At 42.8% G+C, this 11,097-nt stretch overlaps 1 protein-coding gene across 6 annotated transcripts in view; it reads left to right on the top strand.

The window, feature by feature from the left end:
- The first annotated feature begins 26 nt into the window (after positions 1–26).
- The window catches only part of RGPD4 (RANBP2 like and GRIP domain containing 4), a 54,907-nt gene continuing 43,836 nt past the window's right edge, over positions 27–11,097 (top strand). For 2 of the 6 annotated variants that reach the window (XM_082426461.1, XM_082426459.1), the window contains exons 1-4: positions 36–230; positions 5,143–5,210; positions 6,511–6,622; positions 7,135–7,287. In XM_082426461.1, coding sequence (XP_082282587.1) covers positions 159–230; positions 5,143–5,210; positions 6,511–6,622; positions 7,135–7,287 — 405 coding nt within the window. In that variant the 5' untranslated portion in view covers positions 36–158. Of the gene's footprint in view, positions 231–5,142; positions 5,211–6,510; positions 6,623–7,134; positions 7,288–11,097 lie in introns of all 6 variants that reach the window. The other 4 variants (XM_082426464.1, XM_082426460.1, XM_082426463.1 and 1 more) reach the window with 4 other exon arrangements.

The following is an 11,097-nucleotide window of genomic DNA, read 5'->3' as shown; positions in this document are numbered from 1 at the left end:
GCGACACGCACGCACGCACGCACGCACACTCGCAGGCGCGTCGGCCTCTCGCCGGCGACGGCGCTGCGTCACGGACATTTGGGCGCCGCGCTCCCGAGACTGCGGCCGCTGCGGCCTAGGCACTGGCGTCCCGCGCCCGAACCCCGGTTGGCGGCGGGATGAGGCGCAGTAAGGCCGACGTGGAGCGGTATATCGCCTCGGTACAGGGCTCTGCCCCGTCTCCCCGGGAGGTGAGCGGGCCGGGACGCGCGGCCTCCGGGCGGGCCCGCGGGCGGCGGCGCCATGGCTCGCGTTGAGGCGCGGCCGGCGGCGGGGCGGGCGGTGGGCGGCGGGCGTTGGCGCTTTTTCTTCTTTCTTCCCTTTTTTTTTCACTTTCTCTCCTCTTCGTTCCCGGCGCCCGGGCGGCCAGGGAGGCGACACCGCTGCGCCCACGGCTCGGGCTCCGCGCCGAGGCCCGGCCGCCTCGCCGCCCCTCACACCCCGCCGCCCCTCACACCCCGCCGCCCCTCACACCCCGCCGCTCCTCACACCCCGCCGCCCCTCACAGCTCCTTTTACCGGCATTTTGTTTTTCAGCGGAGCCCTGGGGGGGGGGGTGTGTGAATTTCCTCCCGGGCCTTGTGTCTGGGGCAGACTTTGTGGCCTGCCGGCGACGCCTCTCGGGGTACTTTCCCTCTTTGGGGGCAGATAGCGAGCTGGGTGCACCGTGGATCCGACAGTCGCCGGTCGGATCCCTGGTCGCTGCCCGGGGTCGAATCGCAACCCTGCCCTTCACGCGCTGTGGGGTTTGAGGCCAGTGTAGCTTACTTCATTAGTAGGGTGGAGTTAGGGTATCGACAGGAGTTTTAGGCGGGTCTTTGTTAAACATTGAGGGGCAGTGCTCGGCGCGTTTGGTGAGCACTCAGATGTGGCTGTTAAAGGCACGGTCGTTCAAGGTGTTCTGGGCAGGGGCCTACGCGAATAAAGATGCATGAGGAAGTTAAAAACCGAAAACCGAGTGACAGTCATGAATATAATGGCACCGTAATTGTGTCTTTAGCCACATATTAGGCGTATGTTGTGTTACTGCCTACGACCCTGTGGATAGTGAGACCTGGAGGGATGAAAGATACTTGTCCGGGGGAGACAGGTGGCTCGGCAGGATTTTGGCAGGATCTTGGCAGTGGTTGTGGTTTAGTTTCTTTTAGAACCAGTGGAGTGGCGGACAGCCCATCTCTCCGGAGGAGGGGACCAGGTGCCTACATACAGATTGTAATTCCCAGCTGCTGCCGTAGTCATGAATACACATGCGGTACCAGAACCTCATTGAACGTTCCTGTACCCCTGAAACCAGTATAACTTTTTTTTCTAAAGCAAGTTGAGAGCTTTTATGAAATTCTAAGTGGGGACCCTGGCTCTCAAAAGAGTAAGAACCACTGTCTAGACAGGAGTTAGAATGTTCTTCGAACTAAGGAACTTTTCCGTCAAGTAAATAAGGGGACAAAACTTTAAGGATTGGTCATTATTGTCACTTCTTTTGCATTTATAAAGAGTATTTTAATCAGATTTTTTTTTTCAGACAAGGAGAAATCATTGATTTTAGAACCTGGGGCCTTCAGTGGAATATTGATTAGCAAGTGCATAACTTTGGAACATGTGACAGTAATTCTATAGACTTGGGTCTCAGTGAAATGACAAAACAGGGCGCTGTGGACAGGTTGGGAGGGAGATGGTGGAGTGAGCAGAGACAGCAACTGTGAAGAGTAGGAAGAGATTAGTATCTACTTGGTAGCCAGTTTGGCAGAGACTGGCCATATGTGAACAGACCAGGCTTTCTAGGATGTCCAAGTTCTAGGTGCCATGATGGGTCCATAGTTTCCTGTCTTCCCAGGCTTCACTGTGCTTTCGTTTGTTCACCTCATCTTTTGTTCTGCCATTTTCTACTCCTTTACATCTGCTTTTGTTCTTGTTGAAAATGTCACTTATGTTTCTTCAATTTTTTTTTTCCAGATGGCTTCTATTTAGTTTTCCTAGTTTTCTGTCTAGTTGGCTTTTTATTCTGCACCCCTGATTTTCTGCTCTTTAGAGGCAACTTGACAGCTCTTAGGTGTTTGTTCTACCATTAACATCTGTACTTCATACTTCTGAATAACATACATGTGTACAGTTGACCTTTGAACAAAACAGGTTTGAACAGCACAGGTCCACTTATATGTGGGTTTATTTTCAATAAATATGTACTAGAGTACTGTGCGATCCATGGTTGGTTGAATCTGAGGGTGTGGAAACTTGGATATGGAGGAGCCAAGGTTCTGGAGGAACCGAGTGTGTATACAGAGGGCCGACTGTAAGTATATGTGGGTTTTTTTTCAATAAATATGTACTAGAGTACTGTGCGATCCATGGTTGGTTGAATCTGAGGGTGTGGAAACTTGGATATGGAGGAGCCAAGGTTCTGGAGGAACCGAGTGTGTATACAGAGGGCCGACTGTAAGTATATGTGGATTTTGAACTGGGCAGAGGGTCAGTGCCCCTAACCCTTGCTTTGTTCAAGGGTCAACTGTAGTTTTATTTCTTTATTTCCTGTTCCTCATTTTAGACACTTTCTACTGGCTTTCACCTTTCCTCCAGACCTGTCCATGGATGTATTTACTTTTCCTCTCCTTTTTTCAGTTCTGTTCTTGTAAATTTTAGTTAAATGAATATCTAGTGTTTATATAATTATGGTAAGGTAAATAGTTTTGCATTTAAGTCACCTTTATTGTGTAGTTTTATTTTTCCTAGAGTAAATAATAATTGCTCTATTTTTTTGGTTGGTTTAGTTTCGTATGATGTATTCCTTTTTTTTCTTTTAAATTAATTAATTTATTTTTGGCTGCATTGGGTCTTTGTTGCTGCGTGTGGGCTTTCTCTAGTTGCAGAGAGCGGGGGCTACTCTTTGTTGCGGTGCGGTGGCTTGTCTTGTTGAGGAGTGTGGGCTCTAGGCGTGCGGCCTGCAGTAGTTGTGCCTCGCGGGCTCTGGAGCGCAGGCTCAGTAGTTGTGGCGCACGGGCTTAGTTGCTCCGCGGCATGTGGGATCTTCCCGGACCAGGGCTCGAACCTGTGTCCCCTGCGTTGGCAGGAGGATTCTTAACCACTGCGCCACCAGGGAAGCCCGGGTGTTGGATTTTGTCACATGCTTTTTTTCTTTTGGTGGCATTTGAGATGATCTTGTGGTTTATTTCTTTTGCTCTTTTAATGTGATGGATATACTTGTGTTATGCTTTTGGCAGGTGTACTGGACCCAGCTCTGCCTCCCCAAGGTGTGGAGGGGAGGGAGGTGAGTGGCACTGAGGGCTTTCCACTCACTCTACTTTTCATATCCGTTTATGTGCCAGACGTGAGTCATGCTTAACGTGGTCCTCCTTGTCAGCTGATCCTCTCAAACTCACTGCCCCTTAGCTGTTGTTTGACTAGGTTAGTGAGAATCTTGGTCGTTAATTCGTACGTCTCTATAATTAGATGATAAGGCATTTGACTACCTTAAGAGACTCATAGTTACTCTGCCATTTATTACCTTCATTGAATTTCTTTACTCTGACATTGGATGTACTGGGCAGAAATCACATCACATCAATACCTACAGTTGCCTCTTTTAATTAAGCAGTGAGACTCCTCAGGGCTGCCCCAGTTGGAGAGGTGCATTCTGGTGTTAGTCACAGGCTAGACCATAGTATGCAAGGGGCAGATGAAGTAAAGTTGTAGAGCTGGGCAGGTGCCATGTCATGCTAGTCTTTGGTGAGAAATATGGGTATTTTCAAAGTGTAATGAAAGCCATAAAGGGATTTAAAATTTTAAAGAAAGGCACAATGTGGTTTGTCTTATGTTTTGGCGAATTAATTTTGGGAGGGAAACAGGAAGGAATTAGTCGTTTTGGTAGTCCCACAGAGAGATCATAGCAGGCTTGTACTTTGGTAGCAGCAGTAGAGATGTAGAGAAATGGATGGATTGAGGTGACACAGAAGGTAGAACTGACAGGTCTTACTATTTTACACACAAGTTTGGAGCTCAGGAGAGCTGAGAGCCAGAGATACACATTTGAGAGTCAGCATAGTCATGGGTGAGATGGATTATGTATCCCAGATGCGATGCTCTGAGAGGGAAGAGGACTTAGGACCTACTCCTGGGGCTCTGCCAGTTGGACAGGCACAGCCTTAGGGTGCCTGTGCTTCGTGAGCTGAATCTGATTGTAGCCTTGTGAAAATGCAGGGCACTGTACATAATTGGTGAAATACGGTAAAATAGCACTCTCTCCTGCTTCTGTGCTTGTCACCCTTCCTGAACTGCAGGCTTCGTGCATGAAGACAGACTTAATTTCCTGCCCATTCCCCAGGTCCCAGAATGGTGCCTGGTGAATAGCAGGCACAGCGAACAAATCTAACACCTGTATTTTTAGGAATAAAATCAGTAAATGAAAACATTGCTTTGTAGGCTGCTTTTTCACTTAGTATGTTGATTTTTGTTTTTCTGTGTCCTTATATAGCTTTCAAAAATAAGATGCTTGATGGCTGTGTACTGTTATCACATGTGTGTAACATCATCTGGTGTGTCCCAGCAGGCTGGACTTTGGAGCTTATAGAAATAAAAGAGCCAGGGTGTGGACTTGGATTATTACCAGAAGAGTTCAATTTTTATTTCTGCCTCTTTAGCTCCTTGAGTGTAGAATAATGATCTGTGGAGCGGTCAGTAACTGGACCAGGGAATCCCCAGTGCCTTAATGGGTCTGAAGTACTTCGGTACTCTCCCCATAAAGGCTTACACGTGGCAGGAGAAGTGAAGTCTCTCGTGTACCTCTCCTTCCCTAGAAAAGTGGGCTTCTGTCTGTTTACTTATCTGTAAAGTGAGAGAGGGGCACCACACGGTTTCTTGCTGATATAAATTCTTAATTTCTGATGTCATCTTGTCTTGATGTTCTTAAATTTATTTTTTTGTTTCATGAAAATTAGAAAATATGCACTCAGGACTTTTAGAACATGTGCATTTCTACAGGCAATTTTTAAAAATCTTTTAAGTGAACAGAAATCAAATATATTAATATTAACCTTGCTAGGACAGATTTTAGCTCTTGTGAAAAATATGCAGAATTCAAAATATGATAAATAAAAGAATTCTTAATTTTTTTTAGAAGTCAATGAAAGGATTCTATTTTGCAAAGCTGTATTACGAAGCTAAAGAATATGATCTTGCTAAAAAGTAAGTACCAAACTGTAAACATGCCTTAATTTTCTAAAACCGGTGCTTTAACCTCATGTTCTTCTTTGAAATGGTTAAGTACACGTTTTTAGCAGTTCTTCCTAAGTATGTCCTGGAAATAAGGGATTCATCACTCAGATTGGTGATAAGAACTAGTCTGGATTCCATATGCAGGTTGAGTCTAGAATGATACTTTCTGCACGCCTGCTGCTTGTTTACACCTGGGACAAGAAATCGTTTGGCATTAAACTTTCTCTAAAGATTGTCCTGGGTTAGAATAAAAAGAGAACCATGCCTATATTTTAATTTCTTCCTGGTTAGATATCTGCTGCTTTTATCAGCTGAAAAAAAATGACAATGAATACAAAATTAAACTAATTTCTGAGCAGGAGAATAGCTTGTGTAAAAGATCTTTAATTGACTGGATAGGTGATCCTGTGAGGCTTTGTCTCACCATAGAACCAGGAAGCTTGGTGGTCTGATTTCCTGATTTATAGTGGCTTAAAGTTGGAAATTCTGAGGGAGGCAGGCTATTAAAGGCATTGATGGGAAGATGAAAATTCTGATAAGGAAAGTGTTAGCGCCTTTATTTAACTAGCAGCATTGGAGCTGTTAACCCTGTTCCTTATTAATATGACACTTTTTCCTCCAGTGTTGATCTTTGGTCTAATATCGCCTGTGATAACATTCACTGGGCCTAGAATATGCTTATTTTTAGTTGTCACTTGAGTTAAGGAATGGAAGTAACTGGCATTTGGTGGTGTAGTGAGTGATTTTTCTTCTGTGCTGTTTTAGCTGGGTACAGTCCCGTTAGATGTTATTTTCTTGTTTAAAAGGTGAATACATTCCCTTAGTTGTTATTTGGAAATTGTTGCTCTTTAGTGTTTTGCATTATGATAGTTCAAAGATATATTGTAATCACTTTCTAATTTCTGTGCAAAACTTAGTGCTATTACCAAAATGTAATAATAGAAAAAAAGTAATTTATGTGTTCATGTCTTAAGAATGGGTAGCACTAGAAAAAAAAATTTGGTAAATGTACCATTTAATGGTAAAATGAGTATGTTGTCAACTTTGTACGTGTGCTTGTGTTTAAGTATTATCTCTTTCTTTCTGTGGATGCTTTTCAGTTATCTGCATATTCTACTTTAAACAGTGGTAGTCAACAATTAGAATAACAATATGTTAGTTTAGTGGTTGCTTGGCTTAAGATATTCTCTCAGCATATTCTCTCAGTTAAATGCAGTTCTAAATGTGATAATTTAAAGATTGTTTTTATATTATTATTATTTTTAAACAGATATATATCTACATACATTAATGTGCAAGAAAGGGATCCCAAAGCTCACAGATTTCTCGGCCTTCTTTACGAAGTGGAGGAAAACATAGAGAAAGCGGTTGAATGTTATAAGGTAAACTATATAAGATTAAAACATAGCCTTCGCACAGCCAAACACACATAATGCCCAGATTAATTTATGTAATAAATAATTCAAATATATTTTATGGATGTCTTGAAAACAAGCACTGGTATCATCGTACTATTAAGTGAAACAGCTTGAAACAGATTTTAAAGTAGTTAGCCCAAAGAATGCTGTATTTTATCATTAAGAGATTAGCGATTGTAAAAGAAGATTAACACCTATAAATTTCAAGTTTACCATGATCAGAAATGCTGTTCTTATGTGTGTGGTTCCCTCCCTCCCTCCCTCCCTTCCTTTTCTGTTTTGCGTTTACCAAATAAAAAGATAATTTTTTTAATTCATCTTCAGAAAACTTGCAGACACTTTAACAGCCTTGAAATAACATGCTGTCATTTAGAAATAGAGTTTTAATAGAGTCACTTGATAAATTTTTAATTTTTGTGTATGAGTGTATGGACTTTAGGAATCCTACTAATTTCTTAATTCTTTTTTGATATCAGCGTTCAGTGGAATTAAACCCAACACAAAAAGATCTTGTGTTGAAGATTGCAGAATTGCTCTGTAAAAATGATGTTAGTGATGGAAGAACTAAATACTGGGTTGAAAGAGCAGCTAAACTTTTTCCAGGAAGTCCTGCAATTTATAAACTAAAGGTAAAAAATTAAGCAAAAGAAAGCATATAATAAAAGCAGTTGGGGAGAACTTAAGACACAGCTATTTCTAATATTTGGAGTTTAAATGATTTCAGTAGTAACCTTTAAACCGGTGTGTGTGGGGATGGGGAGTGTGGGAAATGGGTGAAGGGGGTCACAGGGGTACAAACCTTCAGTTACAAGATAAATAAGTTCTGGGGATGTGAAGTACAGCTTGTGACTATAGGGAACAGTACTGCACTGTGCATTTGAAAGTTGCTAAGAGTGGATCTTAAAAGTTTTCATCACAAGAAAAAGTAATTGTAGCTGGGTGAGGTGATGGACGTTAACTTATTGTGGAGGCCATTTCACGGTACGTACGTTATCACAATATGCTGTTTCATTAGGCACGAGTTTGCTTCACACATGGCATCTCATTTACCCTTTGGAATGATTAATATTTTAGGGATTTTACGGTTTGTTAGCTAGATGGTGGAGCTAAGATTAAACTGACTTCTATCTGATATGAAATTTTTGCTTCATTGGGTGAAAATTACCCATAGGGTGACAGTTTAGAGTTATAAAGTTTTTAAAGAACTGTTATCTAAATTTGGAAAGGACTGTGTTATGGATTGTGAGGTTTTCAAGCAAAAGTTAAAAGACAGTTTCTCTAACATGTTATAAGTAATTTCTAAAAATGATAGAAACTTGTTGCTAATATATTAACTCATTATGCTTGTTATTCTTTACTGAGTGAAATATAGTTTATTAAGTGATTCTTCTGGAGAAAGTCTTTCCAAATATACTAGGCAAACAATTTTAAGTGTGTGTTGGGTCGTAACCAATATATTGGGTGGCTTGTAGGATCTTAGTTCCCCGACCAGGGATCGAACCCCGGGCCCCGGCAGTGAGAGTGCTGAGTACTAACCACTGGACCGCCAGGGAAGTCCCAGTGTACATTGTTTTTAACAGGACCCCCTCCATCCCGACTTATACATGTGTCCGATAGAATTTTTAAAACTTTTTTATTTTGAAATAATTATAGATTTTTCTCAGGAAGTTGCAAAGATTGTACAGAGAGGTCCTGAGTTTACTTCATCCAGCTCTCCCCAGTGGTTACCTCTTAATGTAACTATAATGCAATATCACACCAGGATTTTGGCGTTGGTGCAGCGTGTGTTCAGTTCTTGTTCATCTCATCACGTGTGTAGATTTGCATAACCAGCACTGCAGTCAAGAGACAGAACTGCGGGGCTTCCCTGGTGGCGCAGTGGTTGAGAATCTGCCTGCCCATGCAGGGGATACGGGTTCGAGCCCTGGTCTGGGAAGATCCCACATGCCGCGGAGCAACTAGGCCCGTGAGCCACAACTACTGAGCCTGCGCGTCTGGAGCCTGTGCTCCGCAACGAGAGAGGCCGCGACAGTGAGAGGCCCGCGCACTGCGATGAAGAGTGGCCCCCACTTGCCGCAACTAGAGGAAGTCCTCGCACAGAAACGAAGACCCAGCACAGCCATAAATAAATAAATAAATAAATAAAATTAAAAAAAAAAAAAAAAAGAGACAGAACTGCCCCATCACCACAGGGCGTCTTTCATGCTTGCCCTTCTGTGGTCACATCCACCTCTCCTTCCCATCGTCCTTAACTTCTGCCAACTGTGAATTTGTTCTGTCTTTATAATTTTGTAATTTAAAAATGTTGTGTAAATAGAATCAGGCATCGGGTGACCTTTTGAGGTTGGCTTTTTTCATTCTGTACAATGCCCTTGAGACCCATTCAGGTTGTGTGTATCAGTCAGTAGTTGGTTCCTTCCTTTTATTGCTGAGTAGTATTTCGTCATATGGGTGTGTTCCACAGTTTAACCATTTACTTTTGAGGGAAATTTCAGTTGTTTCCAATTTTTACCTATTACAAATCTGGTATGAGCAATTGTGCACAGATTTTTAAATCAGAGGTGTTTTAAAAGCCCCTAGAGATAAATACTAGTAACATTAAGTTTTCCTCCCTGTGATAAGCACCTGGATTTTAAATATTAATCTAAAATGTTAGGTTTCAGTGTGTAGATTTCTTTACCTTATTATCTTTGTTTTATGCCTCAAACATAATTTCCTTATCGGCCATGACAGTCCATTCCATTGTGACATTACGGACCATGTATAACTGGGAGGGGATTATTCTTCTTGCAGTATAACCAAAAGTTAAATGTTTCTGAAGCATCCTGATTTTCTTTAATGACTCTTTAAAGACAGTGTTGTCTAAAACTAAATCTTATGTCAGATTTCCCCCCCATCTTTTGGAATAGAAATCCATGAGATTTGTAACTATTTAGCAAAGTAATTCTATTTCTCCTAAAATTTGAGGCTTACTTACAGTAAATAGTTTTTTGGCATTTCTTTAATGAACAAAACTACTCAATATTATTAATGAGAGAGCTTTTTCTCTTGGGTATGGGAGTAGAATTTTTTTTTTTTTTAATATTTATTTATTTACTTATTTGGTTGCACCGGGTCTTAGTTGCGGCTCACGGGCTCCTTAGTTGTGGCTGCCAGGCTCCTTTAGTTGCAGCTCGCCAGCTCCTTAATTGTGGCATGCGAACTCTTAGTTGCAGCATGCATGTGGGATCTAGTTCCCTGACCAGGGATCAAACCTGGGCCCCCTGCATTGGGAGCGCGGAGTCTTAACTACTGCGCCACCAGGGAAGTCCCGAGAGTAGAATTTTTGAAAAGCATCCGTAATGGTGTTGATCTTTTACTTACTTATTTTTAAACATATAATTGAAGTCTAGGGCTTTTTTGCAGTTATAGACACACCAAGTGTAAGTTACAGAACTTATCCAGGAGGAGAGAGATTGGTGAGGGAGAAAGGGCACTAATGGCGAGCATGGTCTGCGAGGCGGCAGGGTGGGGAGGTGAGTGCAGGAAGGTAGAGTGGAGCTTAGAGGTGATGGCTTCCATTTTCTCTGCGGGGGATGAGGTGTGATCATAAGTCGAAAGTGAGGGTTGGAGGAAAGAGGAGTATGAAGTGAACTCTTCAGGGAATGGAGAAAGTGCGTTTATTAGAAGTAAAGTAGGGCTTTATTTTTTCTAGGCATCACCAGTTTGGCAGTTTGAGATTGTGCAAGTAAACCAATTAGCTTGCTTGTGATTTCTCAAATTCCCGAATGCCCTGCACTCACTTGTTCATCTGTTAGTGTATGGGCGCAGAGAAAGCAGGTGGCGGGGTCTCCAGGAAAGGTGGAGGGAGTTAATTGAAGGCATCTGTAAGTAAGGAGTAATTGTGGATATTGGGACTGTGGCATTTCAGCTTGACATGGAAGGAAAGTGTATGTGTGTATTTCATGGAAAATTAAAACTTGGTGATGTCAGTGTACTGAACGCTTTTCATGTGGTAGAGGCAAAGAGGTGTGGCAGTGAGGGTATGTGAGCCCCAGTGAGGTGGGAAAATGAGAGGGTGTGGCGGTCTGAGCGCTTTGATCAAAGTACAGATTTTGCCAAATGGATGGTTGAGGCTGGAGTGTGGAGCAGTGGAGATGAGGTCGTTAAAGAGCAGAATGGCCAGGCTATTATGTGTCTTGTGCACTTCTCAGTTGCCACGGATGGTGGCAGTTGTTAGGGATAAAGGAGGACGGTTCTATTCCAGTTACTGATGAGGAGGGACCGGGAGGAGTAGCCGGATAGCAAGTCCTTTAGAAAACAGAGTTAGGAGCAGGGATGTGGGGGTGGGGCGGGGACATGGTCTGGTGGTGATGCCGGGAGACCCCCACCTCCTCTACTTGTGCGTAGGCTAACAGAGAAGTGATGGCAGCTGTCTTGGAATGGGACCCCATTCAGAA

This window comes from Balaenoptera physalus (genome assembly GCF_965194825.1).
Source record: "Balaenoptera physalus genome assembly, chromosome: 15".
NCBI lineage: Eukaryota > Metazoa > Chordata > Mammalia > Artiodactyla > Balaenopteridae > Balaenoptera > Balaenoptera physalus.
This window is presented reverse-complemented; position numbering and strand designations above follow the sequence as displayed.